The sequence below is a fragment of the Crocuta crocuta genome, unplaced genomic scaffold, assembly GCF_008692635.1.
Source record: "Crocuta crocuta isolate KB4526 unplaced genomic scaffold, BGI_CrCroc_1.0 scaffold317, whole genome shotgun sequence".
NCBI classification, from domain to species: domain Eukaryota; kingdom Metazoa; phylum Chordata; class Mammalia; order Carnivora; family Hyaenidae; genus Crocuta; species Crocuta crocuta.
The window spans coordinates 1,822,379-1,843,052 of record NW_027530984.1 but is presented as its reverse complement, the minus strand read 5'-3'; the positions used below and the strand labels follow the sequence as shown (position 1 = coordinate 1,843,052).

The window sequence follows — 20,674 nt, the reverse complement described above, 5'->3', positions numbered from 1 at the left end:
CATACTTTCTGAGAGATGATGTCTCATTGTCTACTTTCCTATATGAATGTGTGTAATGAATTAGGTATCTTTTTCCTCTAGAAGGAGCGGCATCTTTCATTCACAAAATCAATATTCTCATTTACATATGCCTAATTTTAAAAGGAATACTACTTTTGATCTTAGATTGCCAAAAACATCCACTTTGTCTTTGGGGAAACTGATCTAAACTTTGTGTGACACATATATTTGTATATGTATGAACATATATCATAATTGAGTTTTGTAAAGCCTTATGCTTTAATATATTTAAAAAATTAAATAAATTTCTATGACAACATATCAGTGTAGATAGAAAGAGTTGAGATTTCCTCAGAGGTTATCAATCAAAAAATATAAACCTTAACCAAAGAAATATTGAGAGCAGGGTTATATGTAAATATCTTAGGAGGATCAGTTCATGAAGCTAGGTCTTTTGCTAGTATTCTCTTACCAGATTCACAACATTTGGTAAGAAAAGACCTCAGTTTGTAACAAATACATTCTGATAATATATATTTTGTGGAATAAATACATGTTATATTCTGTTAGAATTAATAATCATAGATACAAGTGGTACTTAAATTAAAAAAATATACAGTACTAGAGTTCTCTATCCTTGCCTCTAGCAAACCAAAAGTTGAGCTAAAATCGTCCCTCTCCATTAATGCATAATAAAATTCATGGAAACAGAAAATAAAAAGCCAATTGCTTCTAGAACCTGAATAGAGTATAAATATAGCATAAGGGGAATAAAGGTTGAAGTTGCAATTAACTGGAATTCTAATTCAGACAACTCAGCAATATGGATGTGGAAGAGGTCAGGGTACAGGGCAATGAGTAGGTTTCTTTTAAGTGATGACAACCTTGAACTGATGCAGTTTAAACTATAGCCTAATGAGGGATTTGTTAATCTCTGGAAAAGCTATAGAACAAAGATTCACTTAATCTTGGCCCGGTGATTTATCTGAAAGTCATGGACTTTATTCTTCTTGTACTATTTCAGTCTGCAGACTGGAAAACCGCTCCCTTTACACACTGAGAATTCCCACTGCAGTGCATGGAAGGTCTGTGTGTGTAAAGAGCACGTGAGCAGTGGGAATTCAGGCCCAAAGAAGGTGTCGAGTCGCCTTGGTAAAGAATTTATATACCACGTGGTCACAGCTTCTTGACAGGTGTAATTATCAGTGTTGTCTTTTCCTTTTACTATGTGCTGGGATTGTGAAGCACGGTTTCAAATTTGTGACTATCGGATGTTTGATCAAGTAGCTTCTCCTTAAGGACCTGAAAGGAGGGAAAAGAGTGAAGGGAAATCAGTGATTAGTATTCATTTGTCAACAACATATGCTAAAAATATCAAAAGAGCATGATGTGCTATGTGAGAACAGCAAAGATTATTTTAGGCCCTATCACTCATGCACAATCTTCCACATGTGAAAAAAAAAAAAAAGACTGTTTGATGTTTGCAAAGGAAGTAATTATCAAATGAGGATGGAAAAGACACAGTTATCCCCTAAAATGAAAGACAGAACACCAGTTTGGAAACACTTCAAATGTAAAACATTTCTTCTTCTTCAAGATTCCAGATGACTCTACTTTTCTTCGTGAAGGCCAAGGATAGATAACCTTCACAGTGTGGTTCTTGGGGTGATTAGTAGTGCTCTTGGTGCGCTGTTGAGATGCAGCCAGCAAAGCCTCACTCTGATAGGCTGGGGGTACCAGCATCCCTTCTCTGAAACGGGTATCAGACCATTTCTTATGCCGCAACGTCAGCCAGGCAGAAAACAGTAGGCAGCTGCCCATATGGTCAGACCTGGAGGGGAAGCCTCCCTGAGCACTCCCCCAAGACTTGTCCCTCTTTCCGCCATTATGGAATCATTCTTTCCAGAGAGAACAGTGGTTTCCAATCTTTGTTTTTCAAGGTTGCAGATATTTTTATTTCAATGAATGCGAAGCATCATATACAAAACAGAGTTTTACAAGTTGCGGCAGGCCTTGCAGTCTGCCTGCTTTGCATCAACACCCTCCAGCTGGCATGCCTTCTAGAGATGGGCCTAAAAGCCACTGAGGCCTACAGAGTGGCTTGAAAGCCATGCACAAGGCCGTTGTGCTTCTGCAGGGGTCACTAACAAGATATTACACACAAGCATTATCTGTTATTGGCATTTTACTGCTATAATTCTACTACTAACCTACGACTATTGGCCCACACATTGCCACATATTTTATTATGAGTTCTACATACCTTTTTATTACTTAACAGACCATTTTACTGAGTCCTATATTGAATAACTTTCTACAGCCCCCCTAATTACCAAGTGAAGTTTCATGAATTAATGTATTATATAGTTACACCTCCGAAGGGAATGGGACTCACAACAGGTGAATTTTAGTAAGAGACTTGGATCTTTTTATTTATCCAGGGGAGGGGGCAGGACTGAGGGTTGTGCCAGCAGTTGAGAGGTGATTGGGCTTCCAAAATGTGGGACACTGAAATACCCACTGGGAAGAACCATCTGCACCAAATGTTCTCGTTATTTCTCTTATTCCCTTGATTTGTAATTCAACAGATTAGTAATTCTTTTTATATTTGTAAATAAAAGCTTTTTTTCCCCAAATTAGTGTAAATTTTATTGACCAAATTGCTTTGCTAGTTTTATTTAATGTTTATTTATTTATTTAGAGCCAGAGTGAGAGAGAGAGAGAGAGAGAGAGAGAGAGAGAGACAGTGCATGTGAGTGACAGGGAGAGGGGCAGAGAGAGGGAGACAGAGAGTTCCAACCAGGCTCTGCAGGGCTCATTCCCACAAAATATGAGATCATGACCTGAGCCGAAATCAAGAGTCGAATGTTTAAGTGACTGTGCCACCCAGGTGCCCCTGCTTTATTAACTTTTAAATGAGTCATTGCTGTAGGCAGAATAATGGATCTCAAATATAGCCACATCCTAATACCTAGTAGATTCCATGCTAAAGGGAAATTAAGGGTGTAGACGGAATTAAGGTTGCTAAACAGCTGATGTTAAAATATGGATATTATCCTGGATTATCCAGGTAGGATCCATAATTAATATAGAGAAGATAGAGGAGGGGAAAGGATCCAGGGAAGTGGGTGTGATAAGGAAGCAGAAGTCAGAGCAATGCCGTGTGAGGACTTAACTACCTTTGCTGGTTTTGAAGAAGGAGAAGGGTCCATGAGTCAAGGAATGTGGAAAGCCTCTAGAAGCAGGTAGAGACAAGGAAATGAATTTTCCCCTGGAGCCTCCTAAAGCCCAGTTAGGCTGCGCTAGACTTTGGTCCAGTAGAATTATAAGACAATAAATTTATGTTCTTTTAAGCCACCAAACTTGTGGTAATTTTTTAGGGCAGCAGTAAGAAATTAATAAAATCGGAGGCAGCCTCAAGATGAAGCTGAACATCTCTTTCCCAGCTACTGGCTGCCAGAAACTCATTGAAGTGGATGGTGAACGCAAACTTCGTACCTTTTATGAGAAGTGAATGGCCACAGAAGTTGTGCTGATGCTTTAGGGGAAGAATGGAAGGGTTACGTGGTCCGAATCACTGATGGTGATGAGAGACAAGGCTTCCCCATGAAGCAGGGTGTCTTGACCCATGGCCGTATCCTCCTACTGCTGAGTAAGGGGCATTCCTGCTACCGACCACGGAGGACTGGAGAAAGAAAGTGCAGATCTGTCTGGCGTTGTGGATGCCAATCTCAGTATTCTCAGCTTGGTCATCATGAAAAAAGGGGAGAAGGATATTCCTGGACTCACTGATGCTACGGTGCCTTGTTGCCTGGCCCAAAAGAGGTGGCAGAATCTGCAAGCTTTTCAATCTCTCAAAGGAAGATGATGTCCGCCGGTATGTTTGGAGAAAGCCCCTAAACAAAGAAGGTAAGAAACCTCGAACCAAAGCCGCCCAAGATTCAGCATCTTGTCATTCCACGTGTCATTCCACAAATGTCCGCGCATTGCTTTGAAGAAGCAGCACACAAAGAAAAACAAGGAAGAGGCTGCAGAATATGCTAAGCTTTTGGCCAAGAGAATGAAGGAGGCCACAGAAAAACGCCAAGAACAGAGTGCCAAGAGACGGAGGCTGTCTTCTCTGAGAGCTTCTACCTCAGAGTCTGAGTCCAGTCAAAAATGAGATTGTTGTAAGAGGAACAAATAAATAAGATCAGACATAGAAAGAAAGAAAAGAAAGAAAGAANCAGGGTGTCTTGACCCATGGCCGTATCCTCCTACTGCTGAGTAAGGGGCATTCCTGCTACCGACCACGGAGGACTGGAGAAAGAAAGTGCAGATCTGTCTGGCGTTGTGGATGCCAATCTCAGTATTCTCAGCTTGGTCATCATGAAAAAAGGGGAGAAGGATATTCCTGGACTCACTGATGCTACAGTGCCTTGTTGCCTGGGGCCCAAAAGAGGTGGCAGAATCTGCAAGCTTTTCAATCTCTCAAAGGAAGATGATGTCCGCCGGTATGTTTGGAGAAAGCCCCTAAACAAAGAAGGTAAGAAACCTCGAACCAAAGCCGCCCAAGATTCAGCATCTTGTCATTCCACGTGTCATTCCACAAATGTCCGCGCATTGCTTTGAAGAAGCAGCACACAAAGAAAAACAAGGAAGAGGCTGCAGAATATGCTAAGCTTTTGGCCAAGAGAATGAAGGAGGCCACAGAAAAACGCCAAGAACAGAGTGCCAAGAGACGGAGGCTGTCTTCTCTGAGAGCTTCTACCTCAGAGTCTGAGTCCAGTCAAAAATGAGATTGTTGTAAGAGGAACAAATAAATAAGATCAGACATAGAAAGAAAAGAAAGAAAGAAAGAAAGAAAGAAAGAAAGAAAGAAAGAAAGAAAGAAAGAAAGAAAGAAATAGAAAAAAGAAAAGAAATTAATAAAACCAAAGTGAAGAAGTACTTTGAGGTATGGGATAAGTGGTAAAGGTGAATTGGATAACTCCAACTCTAAGTAGGGTGAAAATGAATCCCTGGAAAGCTTATGGGGACATGTCTGTGAGGAGGGATAGATGTTAGTGGAAGTGCCATTGAAGAAAGAGGCAGAGTTGCACAGTGGTTAAGAGAAAGAGGCTATGTTTCTGGGTTTGAATCATAGCCCTATCACTTACTTACTAGCTCTGAAATGTGGTATAAGTTTAAAAAAAATCCTACCTGGCCTCAGTTTCTTTCTTTCTTTTTTTTTTCTTTCTTTAAAATGAGCTTTAAAATACTACCTAATACCTACTGGGTTGTTGTGAAGATTAAGTAATTTCACATATGGGAAGCACTTGGAAGAGTTCTTGGCACACCCTAATTGCTTACTAAACGTTATCCAGCACTATGATTGTTATTTTTATTCTTCCAGTTTTCTACTTGGTCACTCTGGGTTCCTTGGATTCCGTTTTATCGAAGGTGTCCTTTGAGGCTGGTCTTCTCACTTCTGCAGTGGTTCCCTGGATCGGATCATCAAGATGGCAGTTGTGGCAGTGGTGGCGGAGGATATAGAGCAGTCGGTAGTGGACAAAGTAAGGGAAGCGGGGGCCTGACAGTTCGTGAGGCCACTGGCAAACTCCAACTACTTTGTAAATATGTTAAGATCCAGCCTGATTTCAGATGCCATGAATTCTCCACCCTCAATCAAGCACCAAGAGGACAGAGGAATTTGACGATCTTTTAAGTTTCTATTTCCTCAGAGTTTTTTCTGAGACAACTCAAGAAGGATTACTCTTCTCTCCCCCTTTTATTCTTTGAGAGTCTGGGTGAAAAATTGATGTATACAAATTCGTGTTTAAAAAATGAGATGCTTCAAGCTGAATACATGTAACACTCTTTGTCAAGAAAGTGGGTATAGCATAAAAATACCTATATGCCTATTCTCTGTTTCGGTTTCTATAATACAGTTGTAGAGAGATTATATCTATTACCTTTTAGAAAAGGTAATCTACTCTTCCTGATTATCAAATGTAAAAGTTAGGGGGAAAAAAACAACTGAGTTTTATTTCAGGTGAGTTTAAAATTAAAAATGGGCATAACAGACATTCTCCACATAGCACTTGCATTCAACCTATTTTCCATTTGTATGCACCACTTACCATGACTAGTTATTTTGTAACATACACCATTTTAGATTTAAACAATTCCTAATTTAGAGAATAGAAATTGTATTTCACGTGATAAACAATAAGACAACATCTGACAAGTATGTTGCTTTACCTGGTCTTTGCTTGACTTGTCAAACTTAAAAAAAAAGAAATCAGAGATCTGTTCAAAACCAATTGGTCAAATTAGCTTCAATTTTCTTCCCCAAAGCAGCCATAGTATGAGTTAGGAAGTGTAACAAATCCCATTTAATCCTTAAAATCTAATTAATTAAAAGTTGAACAAGAGCTAATATAGGTCTCTTTGACAGAATTCACCATAAAATCCGTGCATGACATGACTTGGTTGTACTTGGCTTGTACTTGAGATGGCCACTACATTTTCATTTCAAGGGGCCATGATTGTGCGTGTGGGATGCTGCTGTCTTGGCAGGCGTAAATATAAAGTTCATGTTCACCTAAGTAGCATGTCACCGTATCATGTACAAAAAAAAAAAGTCTGAAAATGTCTTTTTATTAAAAATCTTAGTCTTTGGGGCTCCTGGATGGGTCAGTCAGCTAAGCGTCCAACTTTGGCTCTGGTCATGATCTTATGGTCTGGGAGCTCGAACCTCACATCAAGCTCTGTGCTGACAGCTTATGAGCCTGGAGCCTGCTTCGGATTCTGTGTCTCCCTCTCTTTCTGCCCCTTCCCCACTCATGCTCACTCTCTCTTTCTTTCTCTCAAAAATAAACACATTAAAAAAAAATGTTAGTCGGGGGCGCCTGGGTGGCTTAGTCGGTTAAGCGTCCGACTTTCGCTTAGGTCATGATCTCGCGGTTCGTGGGTTCGAGCCCCGCGTCGGGCTCTGTGCTGACTGCCAGCTCAGAGCCTGGAGCCTGTTTCAGTCTGTGACTCCCTCTCTCTCTAACCCTTCCCTGCTCACGCTGTCTCTCTCTCTCTCTCTCTCCTAGAAATAAATAAAACATTAAAAAAAATTAAAAAAAAATGTTAGTCGTTGGTGATGAGACAATAGGAAACTCTGAAGGAATTTAATGAAGACTGATGTAACAGAGAGAAGGAATTGAGTGCCTGGCCTAGGAAATATACAGATATTCTAAAGATAAAAGACTGAATGGGCATAATGGTGGAAGCTTTTAGTAAGACCTCAGAAGTCTGAATGGCAACATATTTCTTTCAAAACACATTGGAGTAATTTTATTCTGGGCCAGGGTGGCAAATCAATTAGAAAAACGGTACAAGCCTGCATTTTTGAGGATAGAAGAAAAAAGTGGGTTAGTGGAAAGAGTGTCCATGTTTGACTAAAGACTTGTGGATTGTTATTATTAGAAAAAAGAGCTTTGAAGGGATTCTGAAAGCACCAAGGTAAAATACCTATACATTTGGAACAGATATGAGAGGAGAAAGATACAGATAAAATGACTTGTTCCAGATACATTCCTATTATTCCACCTCAACCCTAACATCGTGGTCAAGCCACCCTATCTCTTGCCTGGACTACTACATAATAGCCTTGTAATTAGTCTCTGTTTGCAATAATCTCTCACCTTGCAATAATCTATTTTCCTCAGAACAGCCAGAGTACTCTTTCTAAAAACATAAATCAGATCATGTCACTCCCTTGCTTAAAACCTTTAGTGGCTTCCACTGCATTAAAATCTAAATTTCCCTCAGTGGTTTAAAAAGCTTTCTGCGACCTGGCCCCCATCTTCCTTCTGTCCTCACTCATTATTTCCTAACGAACTACTCCGGCTTTTGTTCTATTCCTCAAACATCAAGTCGCTGACGAGTGTCTCTCAGAGCTATGCCCTGGCTATTTCCTCCTCTCTTATGCTCACTTCTGGCTTCCCTTCATCACTCAACCTCAGCTTAAATGTCCTTCCTTTGAGACATCTCCCCTGATCACCTAATTGAAAGTTGTCATCCAGCCAGTCTCTATCAAAGCACCCTTTTAACTCTGCGAAGTACTGGTTCCAATAGGATATTTTCATTTACCTGTATACTAACTATCTCCTCCAACCAGAACGTAAGCACCACGAAAGCAAAGACTTTGCTTTGTTCATGCTGTTTTTGCAGCCAGTTGAGCAGTGTCTGGTCCGTGGCACTACCAAATAACTATGTACTGCTGACAAAATGTAATTTTTAGAATGAATGGAGGTGATTTTAGATTAAGTCACCAAACTGTCGTATATACAACAGCACTTACAGGCTATACGAGAAAGACTGGCTTCTCAGCACTGTCTGAGGACAAATCCTATAGTCTTTATACTTCCCCAGGTAGCTTCTTTACATGAGCGTTGTAAACAACTGAAAGTCTCACGTCACATCCAATGTTTCTGGCTGTGCAAATAGTAATCTGATGTTGAATGACTGAAAACCACTATTACCCAATGTTCAAATGTCATTTTCCCAAGGACACTTGAACCTCACTTCAAAATCACATTTGCAGACATCACAGTGTAGAGGTCTGCAATGCTGCTAACTGTCTCTTCCAAAGGATAGCAAGGAGAATTTATAGAATTCCAGAATATCTGATGTTGGCAGATGAAATGCCTGCAAGAGCAAAAAGGAAAATAATTCTATGCTGTTTGAAAGTGTGGTTGTGAGGACACCACAAAGTCATTGCAATTTTATATCATTCATCTAAAAAATGGGCTTTAGTGATACTTACCTTGAAGGGTTTTTCCGAGGATAAGGAAGAACATGTGAAAAGAGCCTCGCACATAGAGGCACTTCAAAGATGGTGATTCCTATACCCTTAACATTTTTTCTTGAATTTTCTTAAAAACATATAGCAAAACCTGACTTAGCATTTTTGTCACAAAGTGGAATTTAGAAAAAAGGCAAAAGAGTCATAGTTTAAGTGAACACCCACAGAGAATTTCGAATCTCTTAGAGCAGACACTGGGAGGTCTCTACTTCATTCTTCAGAGTGGCGTAGTTTTCCAATAATTTGTATCAGTATTCTAAAGGGATCTACCCAAGACCAGCACTATATGGTTTGTTTAGTTTGTATACTGTGCAAAGACAACTGGCCAAGGAGGTGAGTGGGGCTGGAATTCCGCCCACACCCTTGTCCTGTGGCTATGTGCCCAGTGATCTGGGTTGCACAGAGGATGCATTTTCCTGATTTGTATAAAGCATCCCATAATCTGTACCTGGCCCTCCCAAGCATATTATTTCCCAAAATATCTTACCTTTGCATAAAATATGGCTGAATTACATAAAGTAAGCAACTGTCTTGCTTACATTTTCTGAGATCATCATTATTTTATTTGTTTGATTGATTTTCGGGAAGCATTGTTGAACTTAACGGCTTCAATTCAGCTAAGAAACTATATTAAAAACCGAAACAAGTGCGCCTGGGTGGCTCAGTCGGTTAAGCGTCTGACTTCGGCTCAGGTCATGATCTCGCGGTTCATGGGTTCGAGTCCCGCGTCTGGCTCTGTGCTGACGGGTAGCTCAGAGCCTGAAGCCTGTTTCAGATTCTGTGTCTCCCTCTCTCTTTCTGATCCTCCTCTGCTCACGTTCTCTCTCTCTTTCTTTCTCTCTCTCAGAAATAAATAAAACATTAAAAAAATTGTTTAAAAAAAAACGAAACAAACTTGTATGTGTAAGGGACTTCACTTGTGTGGAAGATGGCACTTCTTACCTATGACATGTGGTTTTGCTGTGTTTGTTGCTGCTGCTGCTGTTGCTGCTGCTGAATGAGCAACTGTTGCTGCTGCCGACGCCGGGCAGTCCGGAGCTTTTCAAAGCGAGCCTCCATTTCTTCCAGGACTTTGGGGGTATATCGTACCACCAGCTTGACGCTGTCTTTAGCAGCCTTGAGTAGTTCCACCGCTTTCTCATGGTGCTCCCCTTCCACACTCTGAAAAGACAGTGACGTCTCTTAAAGGGGAGAGCTTGTAAATTCTCTTCCCTGAAAGACCAATCTGAAATTAGCATCTTATTAACATCCCAACTTGAAGGTACGCCAAATGGGATTCACTGCCATCATCATTATTATTTGTTGAGTTTGTAGATGAAGTATAGGCAGGTTAGGATGCACTAGGGTGCCAGATGGATTGAATGGGGGCTCAAGTTCGGAGGGTAAGGAGCAATTAAGACCTCAAATATCATGCTAACATTTAGAGTGGGATTTCTAAATTTCCTCTGGAAGAATAAATGCACTAGTCAGGAAAATTCTGACAAAATTTTAAAAAAGAGTAATAAAGGAGAACTCTCCCTATCAGATATTATGTGTTATTAAGATGCTAGAATGATTAAAGCAGTGTCTTATTGTTGTAGTAAGAGACAGTAGAACAGAGTCCAGAAGCAGATCCATCGTATGTAAAACTCTGTTATAGGATAGGTGTGGGATTTAGACCAAAGGGGGAAAGGAGTGTTAAATAAGGATGCTGAAACAAATAATGGTTAAATGATAGAAAGTAATGTGGAGCCCGACCTCATGGTCTATGCTAAATATAACCAATCAAAAATTTAAGCATAAAAATAAAACCATAAAGCAACTAAAATGAAATAGAGGTGAATGTTCATCTTGCAATGGAAAAAGAATTCTGAAGTAAAAATGCCAATGGAAAAATCACAAGATCAGATTTACAAATTGTAAGTTTCTCTATCTCATATATCATAAAAGTCAAATAACAAACCAGAAAAAAAAATATTCTCAATTTCTTACAATTTTTTAATATTCTTAAATGGCAATAAAGACCTAAGCAAAATGGGCACAAGAACTTCATGGACACGTAGTAATAAAAAATACAAACTCATGAAAGGATGTTTAAGCTTTCCTGTAATGAAATAAGTACAGATGAACACAAAATATTTCATTTTTAATTTAAAAATGGAAATACATATTTTTTTAAATACGGTGTATTTTGCAAGGATGTAGGGAAATGGGTCTCTCATATACTGCTAATAACTTAACAAAAACTGGTATAATTTTTCCAGAGGGCATTACTGTTATGCATTGAATAAACCCTTTATAAAGAATAGTTTATTTTAGAGAAATTTACTAAGGATGTCATCAGATATGCACACATACCTAGAAGGTAAGCATGGTAAAGCAGAAAGCAAAAAGATAAATCAATTCTCGGCTTTGGAGTATGAAGTCTTTTTAGCATCATGGTACAGATGGTACATTTAGTTGGAGAGACTATGTTTTTACAAGTAAATACAAAGAGGTTTCTTTTCCCAAACCTTCTAAAGATTCTCCAGGTTAGGATTAGGGAGAAGCAAAACAGAAGAAAGCTGTAATCATATTCTAGAGCCCTGAGAAAAGGAGATAGTCTTCTCTCTCAGCTGATCTTCAGGGCAGATGACATAACTCCTATTTTAGAGGATAGAAGTACAAAGGCCTTTTTTTCCCTTGCTTCATGGATAGAGCTCCTAGGAGAAACATCTGTGTGAGGAGATAGGCTAAGAGGCTTCCAGAAAACCTAAGAGTGGACTAAAGTAGCCCGAGAAGGCCACCCCAAATTAGTTGAGATCACATTTTACAACCCAAGCCTAAAGGGGACTCAAAATGGATATTATACTGAGTTACACAAAGTATGCACTTTATGCACACTTCAGTTATATCTTGAGATTCACAATTACTAAATTATACAGATTTGTGGAGACAAAAGATTATGCTCCATTCTATCACTTGCTTCAGCAAGCTGGATGTAGATGGAGAAAAAAAAAGTGAAAAAAGAAGCTTTGAATTTAGCAATGAGGCAGTCACTCTGGTGTGTAAGAATGCTGCTTCTTTGTGTCTTGGAGCACCAGGCTGATACCAAAAGGTTTAAGAGACAGGGTGGTGAGTCCTGGAGGCAACTTGTGTAACTACAACTTCACTAAGTCTGTAGTCTACGGAGAGCAAGTGCTTATTTAAAAAAAAAAAAAAAAGCTGCTGGGCAGAGTGAATTTTTGCCTGTGGCTAAGGCTTAGGAAAATAGACTTGTTCATTGACTAATGTATTCTTTTAATTATTCATTCAATCACTGACATAATCACTCAACAGATGCTTATTTAGCACATATCCTATGAATGACATTCTAAGTTCTTTAGAAGAACATAAAGGACAGGTGAACACTTTGACAGCTTTGCAGTCTAATCCCTGTTTTCAGTGTGCACAAATTTCTTTCTAATTTGCCCCAGGATGAATTGTTACTGTGTGAAATTCTCTTTCTAAAGGAAAGTGATTTGGCTGCTCCGGCTCTTCTCTAGTTTCTTCTTTAGTATTAAAATTTATTTGTTTGTATGGTTCAATAACACTGGTTCACGTGTTTTCTGGGCCAGATGACTAGTCTCCAAACTCCTTTTTGCTTTTGTTCTATTTGCTTTCATCTAATAGGGTTGGAAATTCTAGGCCAGACCTTTGGAGGCCCATTATCCCAGTTTAGGCATTATGCCTGCAATTTTGAGTTACCACAGGAGAGCTGTGGGACTAATACATGGGGCCATCACGCTCTCAGCATAGGGATGAATTGCTGAGAGAACTATGGCCACTGTGCCATCCGGAGTCCCACTGAACCATCAGTTATGCTCTCCCACTCCCAGCTCTGCTCCTCCCCGCACAGTTAGCAATTTATAAAAGAGCAGATGCTGTGTGGTCTTTGAATCTAGAATTTTTGCCTTGATGCTCGATCTCTGGTTTAGATGATGACTCAGGTTTCTCTGGGCTCACCAGAGGTAACAGGGCTCCTGGCTGGACTCTGCCTTTCGCTTTGCTTTCTCCACCAGGGCCCAGAACCTTCTGAAGATATCTGTAGAGTGTCATACTTCTGCTTCCAAAAATGCTTTGTTAAAATGATACAAATTACATGATTGAACAGCATAATAGAAACTAAGAGGAATTCTGAGATTGGAAGAAGTAGAAGTATGTTTGTAGAATGTATTGTTTCAAACATTATAGAACTTTATTTTTTAATTGTTTTCAGAAAAATATCTTAACTCTTGTCTTAATGACCGACTAATATTGGGTACAATTATCTCCTCAACCCATAATTTACCTTTAAGTGCTTTTAGACCCTCAGTATAACTTTTTTTTTCTCCAATTGTTATTTAAATTTCAGTTAGGTAACACACAGTGTAATATTAGTTTCAGGTGTGGACTCTAGTGACTCAGCGTTTCCATACAACACCCAGTGATCATCGCAAGTGCCTTCCCTAACACCATCACCCATTTAACCCATCCCCCTCAGTACAGCATTTTAGAAAAATAAGGCTGTTTTCTCTCCTTCCTTTTTCTTTTAAGGTAAGAAGAAAAAAGCAGATCACCTACTCGTGCATAAAAAGAAGCTGAACTATCTGCTCAGTTAGGATATACATGTTGATATGCAAGGTACTCCTTGAGCCCTGAACATTTATCACCCATCCTTACTTTGGGCTTGTTCAGTTCCTTACTCTTAATGAAAGTATGCCTTTAATATAGAGCTAAATATTTAAAACACGTTTTGAAATGCAATCGTTTATTTGTAAACAATTAAACCGTTTCCGTCAAGGTTGCACATCTAAAAGCCCTACTGACTTGTCCTCGGTAACAACCAGCTCAGTTTGATTGGTCACTGAGAGCCCAGAGAGCCAGCTCTTCACCCAGCAGGAGAATGTGGCACTTCTGTGATGTGAAGAGACAGAGCAAGCCTTATGATTTTATAGCAAAATCCCCTCTTGCATTTAAAACCTGAAATTCTGTATGTTAAGATTTCATCCCCTTGCTTTTAAGAGCTTTGTTGCACTACTGCAATTTGAGGAACTCATTAGCAAGGATTTATTTAATAAAGACATCTGGTGAAAGTCAAATTTCAGTAAGAAAGGCAAGGGGTGGTGAAGAAGGCATGGATATAGTAGGTCCCTAGGAAATATTTACACCAAAGAGAAGGAGGACCTGAAAGAGAAAAGGCCCTAAAAAGAAATATGATCTACCTCACATTTAGGCATACTGTGGCCATGATCATTCACTGAAATGAATTAAAATGCTCTGGGAAGAGTGGACTTTTCCATTCTGAAAAGATTTTTGTCTCCTGCCAAATCTTTTAAAAATACACATAGAAATCAATAAGGGGAGAATTCAAATCATTCTATTGCCGTTTTCAAATGCATAAATACAAGCTAATGAAATATTAAATTGATACAAAACCATAAGAGCTGCATCTCCTGTAATGTGAATATATAAAAGAAGATATTTTCATTCAGGAAGCTGGGGAAAAATAGCTTAGTAAAATCCAGATGCATCCTTGTTTCATCAGCAAACTCATGCAGTAGTAAGTTGTAGGAAGCTTTAAAGCTAGTTAGTTTGATGGAAGATTAGCAAATCGCTGGTTGGCCAATGAACCAATTTAACAATATGGCTGCATTCTGATCTTTCAATAGTTTTCCTATTTCCACACTTTGTGAGATATCAGAATGGTTGATTAAGAATTCTAATAAAATAGACTTTGGATCACACTGCAGGCACTAATTTGCTCATGACTTGTGTTTTTTTACCACTGCAATTGAGAAACTAGTTGTTAAATTTTGACCCTGGTTAGCCCTCGGATGGAAGAGATGCCTGCCCTGGGAAGGAAGCTTGTTATCTGTGCATAATTAGCTGTCAAATGGTCCATGCCCAGGTCTTTATGCAGGTCTTTCTGTGTAGGGATTACATGAATATAATCTTCACAGAGTTTGCTGCTGATAGTTAAATTGCTTAAACACTTTCTCAGATAACCAAGAGTTGGCTATACTTCTCAGTTATTCTAGGCATATCTAGAGCCAGGTTTATTCCATGGGCTTCTATATGACATCAGTCATTCCTTTGGATTAAGGGAAAAATGATGTTATCAGGGAGTAAACGATATGAAGAGCACTGGATTATAATATCTAGGTAGCTCAGAAACTCAGAACATTGTAGCTGTAAAGACCCTTAGAAACAATCTTAATTATCTCCTTGCATTTTAGCCTTTGTCTGGTTAACATCCATCACCATTCATCTCTACAAAATGTTCTTGTGATGAGAAGTTCTAAAATCTATGTTGTTAACAATTTTCAAATATGCAATACAGAATTATTAACTACAGTCGCCATGCTGTGCCTTATACCCCCATGACTTACTCATTTTATAACTGGAAATTTGCACTTTTTGTACAAAACTTGTTTGTGCCATGTGAAAGGACAGGAACTAATGACAAGGGTGAGATCTGTAGGAGTTGCCTAGTGAAGGAACGGCAAGATTTTATGTGAAGGGCTTTATAATAGTGGATAATCTCAAGTTTGAAATGATCCAATATAGCCAAAGACAGACCAACTGTCCTTTTCCACAAAGTGAACAGCGAGCAATCATTCTGTTCTTACGGTAGTTTTCCTTTTAGTCCATTAAAGCATTTTATTAAGAATGCATACATCTATACAAATAAATGTGTGCTTGTGTGTGTGCGTATACTCTAATATTTATGGAGCACTTATTAAGTGCAGAACGTTGCTGGCTACTTTCTGTGCATTATGTCTAATCCTTGTAACTCTATAAGAAAGGTACTGGAGAGTTTAATTTATCCTAGGTTCCCAGGTAGTGAGCAGAACTGAGATCTGTTTCCAGAAATTAGGCTCTTATCTACAAAATCCACAGCCTTAAACAAGATAATCAAGAGAGAGTAAATACCAAATGGGTGGCTATTCCCTATTTGTGGTTTTTTAGACGGGTAGTTCTTAAACCTGTATGCACGTAGGAATCAATCGAGGCATTTTTAAAAAATATTAGAGGCCTAGACTGGATCTCAAACTTGCCATATCCACAGTGGTATGACCTACGAGTATGTCACTTTATAAAACTCTGATAACAGCCAGTCAGCCAGTCACTGACATGTAGATTAGTGTTTGGACACAACGCTCTACCCTATCATTAACGTAAGTAGTAAAGTGCAAGAGTTTCTTTACTATGTCATTCCAGGAAAGAGACTTGGGTAGGTTAGAAATTCATAATTTTGTTTAGAGGTGGCTATAAAATCATCATTTTTGGTCACTGAGAGAACCGTATACTTGTTGATTGGGTGTTTCATTAAGAACGGAGTATCTCCGCACAAGCTATGGGACATATTCAGAAAAAAAATCTTTATGACTTTTGATCCATTCTTTTCCCGAAATATGTTAATTTCCTGTTCTAAATGTATTCTCTTTTGCTGAAGGAAAGTGGCAAGTGTATAAAAAGTATCACATTTATCCCCTGAAAAAAATATGCTAATATTCTCCCATAGTACTTTGTTCCTGCCTAAATGCTAGTATCTATTTCAGTGTGCTGTAATTTATCAGTTTACAATCATTCTGCTGTCACCAGACTGTCCAAGGGTAGGATGAGTCTTATTTATCTCTGTGCCCAGCATCTATTGTGTGCTCAGTTATTAGTCAATGAATAAACCATCTTTCTCTTTCCTTCCCTTCCCTCCCGCCCTCTCTGTCTCTCTCTCATATATGTATGGAGAGCTGCTCTAGTATCTCCAAGCTTCAATTATTTTCATCTGTAAAACTGGTATCATATAAAGTATCTATGTATAAGGTTCATTACAGGCATTAGACTTAATATACACAAGGCACTTAGAAAAGTGTGTGACATTTAAAAAAGTCCAACAAATGCTAGCTCTTTGTGATAATCTTACTGCAGGGCTTCAGGGGCTTAAGGACAACAGCAACAACAAAATCTAATTTCGGAATAAGTAGAAGTTTCTTTTATATTATCCAGGGGCAAAGTTTACTAAATAAATTAACAGTTTGTTGGAAGAATGTTTCAAGCTACTTAGGTAAATCAAGTGCTTCTAATCACTGTTAAGTAATTTAGAGGCATCATTTCCATACACACAATTAATAGGTTAATTACAAACAATCATTCTTTATTCATAAAAAATTATGCCTCTCAGTCCATCCACTGTGTCATATTTTGTTAAGAAATGTGCAGAAGATTTGTCTGATGCATGATGTGAGCGAACGTGACACCATCAAATAACCAAACGCTACACAAAGGAGCAGAGAGGTTGACAGGGGGGAAAAAAACGTATGTAATTACACACATTTTCATTCTGTTAGAGTAGTTACAAATATAACAATTTCTGAACCACGAGCATGGAGAGTACAGAACGTTACCAGCAGGCCCAAGGGGCAGAAAACCTAAAGGGAGCAAAAGCTTTAGAGAAAATCGGCACCAGAAATCCCAAGTCTAGCATTTGGGTGATCTCAGCCCACCTTTCGGTTCTGGAGACTAAAACTGGAAACAAATGCAGCCGCTACATTTCAGTTGTAATGCTTTATAGTAACTGCTCAGCCTTTGATATTCTGGCACCAAGAGGAGGAAAACAAATTCCTGATGGTTTTGGGATGAAGATTAAACGCACACACACACACACACACACACATCTACACACAAATATACAATAAATACACACACAAGTTCAATAAACATATGTACACACACAATAGACATACACACCCATTCATATACACACATAAACACACACACGCACATACACAGCCATCTTCAGGAATACAAATGTAAGCACTAGGAATTCGGAAAGAACGCTGCATGGGAAAATTATTCCTAGAAAATGAGATCTTCCAATGAGTCTGTTAATTTTTGAGTGGTAGGTTTCACCAAGGTGTCAAGGTTACAGTGAACACGCTCCAATCATGATTCAACTGATTTGTGCTTCTAAAATGCATGCCATGTCCACTCACACTCTCCCAAGCGGTGACACTTTGTGACACTAAACCCCTGAGGAGCAGGGACTTGCTAATGATCAGAAACAGGTGTGTAGAAATTGCCAGTTCTTGGTATTTGCTCCTGGGTGTGGTTTGGCAAACGGGAGGAGGTGTGGAGGTGTGATGACCAGCACCCCACACCCAAAACCTGTCTGCTCCATACTCAGCACTATTACACACCACAGAAACATGCAAATATATCTCCGTCACTAAAACTTACTGTGACTCCATCAAATCGTCAAACTGACCTTTAGCCCAGGCGGCATGACAGCGCAGACAGCCCAGAGCTTGGAGTCAAGAAGACTGGGGTGTGTGAAGAGCAGACAAACCACTGATTAAGAGTGGGATCTTTAGAAAACGCCCTTCCTCTTTGTGTCTCAGTTCCCAGATACAGACGGTCTTGGGTTCTAGCACTAATGTCCCAGGAAATGCCTCAGTTCCGGGCAACCGGAGAAAGTTGGTCATCCATTAACAGGCAGGCAGATGTTGCAAAGTGTACTTAGTAGTGCCCGGTACATGCTATTTCTTTAGTATACTTTTGGTTCTGTTTTTTTTTGTTTTGTCTTTGGTTTTGTTTTGAAACCAGCAGCCCTGTGGAGTTTGAATTTTCAGGGACATGAGGGGAAGTGATTTTACCAAACAAGGACAGGTCCACTGACCACCAAAGGGCAGCATGAGGAAGGGGGAGGGAAGAATAGATCTGACATAAAAGAAACATTTGAAAGAGTAGGTTTTCTGGCACTCAGGTCACTAGTGCCCATTTTGCAATTCTTCCAAGGCCCTAGATGCAGACTTAGTACCATGGAGCGTGATCTCCTGCTACTGCAGAAATCCAAGAATGTGGAGCCTGGCTTCAAATCACGAGCTAGTTTAGAAGGAACACCCAGGTTCAGCTGACGCTCTTTAAATGCTGATGAAGTACCACTGCACACCCAGACACTGGGTGAGATCCCAATGACAAATATCAAAGTCCACCTTATGAATTTCAGGATAGGTGGGCTCTTCTTATGTTGCAGACAAGGCTAATGCTGGAAGGGTCTACGAAAGATTTTGCAACTCCGAAAAAAGGCTTAGTCTATAGGAGGCTGGGGGAATCTTATTTAACTCAGCATGGCACACACCATCCCATCTCCTCTCCCTGCAGTAACACTGGGGTTCTGTCAACCAGAGTAGGGTTCTTCTTTTGTTTTTGTTTTTCCCTTCAGTTATCTTACTCTAGTGATCTTGCAGAGATCACAGTCTTCTAAGGGGTGTCAGAGATAATAATGTGTTCTGGAAATTATTCACTCAAACCCTTCAAAGGATACACTTTATTATTTAACCTGTTTGAGAGTCCTAGATACCCAGGCAATTCATATAAAGCATAAGAGAGAAACACAACAAATCTAGGCAGGAGCTGTCTGAGTCCGGAGCTGTCTGAGTCCAGAGCTGTCAAATGTGTTTCTTCTAATGCGTAAAGCAGCAGGGACGTTTATGTTGCTGTGTCCCACGAATGATAAACATTAACAATAGCTGTAACACTTAATTTAATTGCAGAGACTAAACATTACAGATGCCTTCTTGCAGAAGCGAACATTTGAAGGATATTTCAGGTTTACTGTACAATCCTTCTCTGGCTCTGCATATAAATGTCTTTACCAATTAAAAGCACACCCACAGAACATGCTCGGATTTGTCACCGGTGACTTACACTAAGGTTTTTCATGTAGTTCATAAAATAAAACTTATTTCAATGCTCTAACTGGCTCTAACCTCCAAAGATTCTTTTCACCCCTCCTCTCTGGTTCTTGCTGTCACTAGCCACGCAGCCATCCAAACTAGACACTTTGGGGACCTCTTTCATGCTCCTTTCAACTCACATCTAATTAAGTACCATACTATACTGATGGATATTCATTCCCCATTCACCACCTCATCCGATCCTCTCCCCCCTCTTCTTATGGTTTCTTGCCTAGATTTAAAAATATCCTTTACCTTCTCTCTTATCAGAACTCTTCTCCAGATTCTTGTCTGAGTCACTCGGGCTCTCCATGCTGTTGCTTAAGTCTGGCGAAGAGCAGAAAATGCACAGCTCTGGTAGACACTGTCCTAGAGGCCAGGGACTGCCACACATCGATTGTTTTTCCCCAGTACCCAGCACAGTGCACAATACTTACCCGATATTTACTTAGCCAATCTGGGGAGACCTGGCTTTGAAGCTCAGACCCAGAGACTATCAGCTGTATGATTTAGAGCAAGTGACGTAATTTCCCTGAGCCTCATTTCCTACATATGCAAGTGTAACATTTCCTTCAAGGGTGTCATTTAAGATTGAATGAACTACCGTGTAAAGTACCAAGTACTAAACCTGGCCCGCAGAATGCACCCAATAAATGCAGGTTCCCTTACCCCATGAATATTTCCCCATTTTCTAGAAATAAAAATTTTGCCTAGCATGCAAACTACTTCCCTCGCACAGGTAGGTCCAACTCTGCTTCCCTATCTTCATTTTCAATATATGAGCAACACCATGCTTTTGGTTTTATCACGTTTTTTCATGTTTCCATAATTTCTCAGTTTTATTCCCCCAGCCTAGAATGTCTTTCCTTCATTCTTCTGTTGTAGTAAATCTCCACCCTCTTTAAGAGTCCATTCCAGATAGTATATATTCTCTATTATGTCACCATCTTTTTAAAAATTTTTAATGTTTATTTCTGAGAGAGAGAGACACACACACAGAGCACGAGTGGGGGACAAGCAGAGAAAGAGGGAGACACAGAATCTGCAGCAGGATCCCGGCTCTGAGCTGTCAGCACAGAGCCCAACACAGGGCTCAAACTTGTGAACTGTNTGCTTTTGGTTTTATCACGTTTTTTCATGT

At 39.6% G+C, this 20,674-nt stretch overlaps 1 protein-coding gene and 2 pseudogenes across 1 annotated transcript in view; 2 read left to right on the top strand and 1 right to left on the bottom strand.

Annotated features, from left to right (window-relative positions):
* Positions 1-980: 980 nt before the first annotated feature.
* Positions 981-20,674, bottom strand: part of LIN7A (lin-7 cell polarity scaffold A) — an 82,513-nt gene continuing 62,819 nt past the window's right edge. Inside the window, exons 4-5 of the mRNA XM_077770182.1 lie at positions 9,761-9,979; positions 981-1,302 (exon numbers count right to left, since the gene is read on the bottom strand). Coding sequence (XP_077626308.1) covers positions 9,761-9,979 — 219 coding nt within the window. The 3' untranslated portion in view covers positions 981-1,302. The remainder of the gene's footprint in view (positions 1,303-9,760; positions 9,980-20,674) is intronic.
* On the top strand, positions 3,416-4,162 carry LOC144236561 (small ribosomal subunit protein eS6 pseudogene; annotated as a pseudogene).
* Positions 4,221-4,778, top strand: LOC144236592 (small ribosomal subunit protein eS6 pseudogene; annotated as a pseudogene).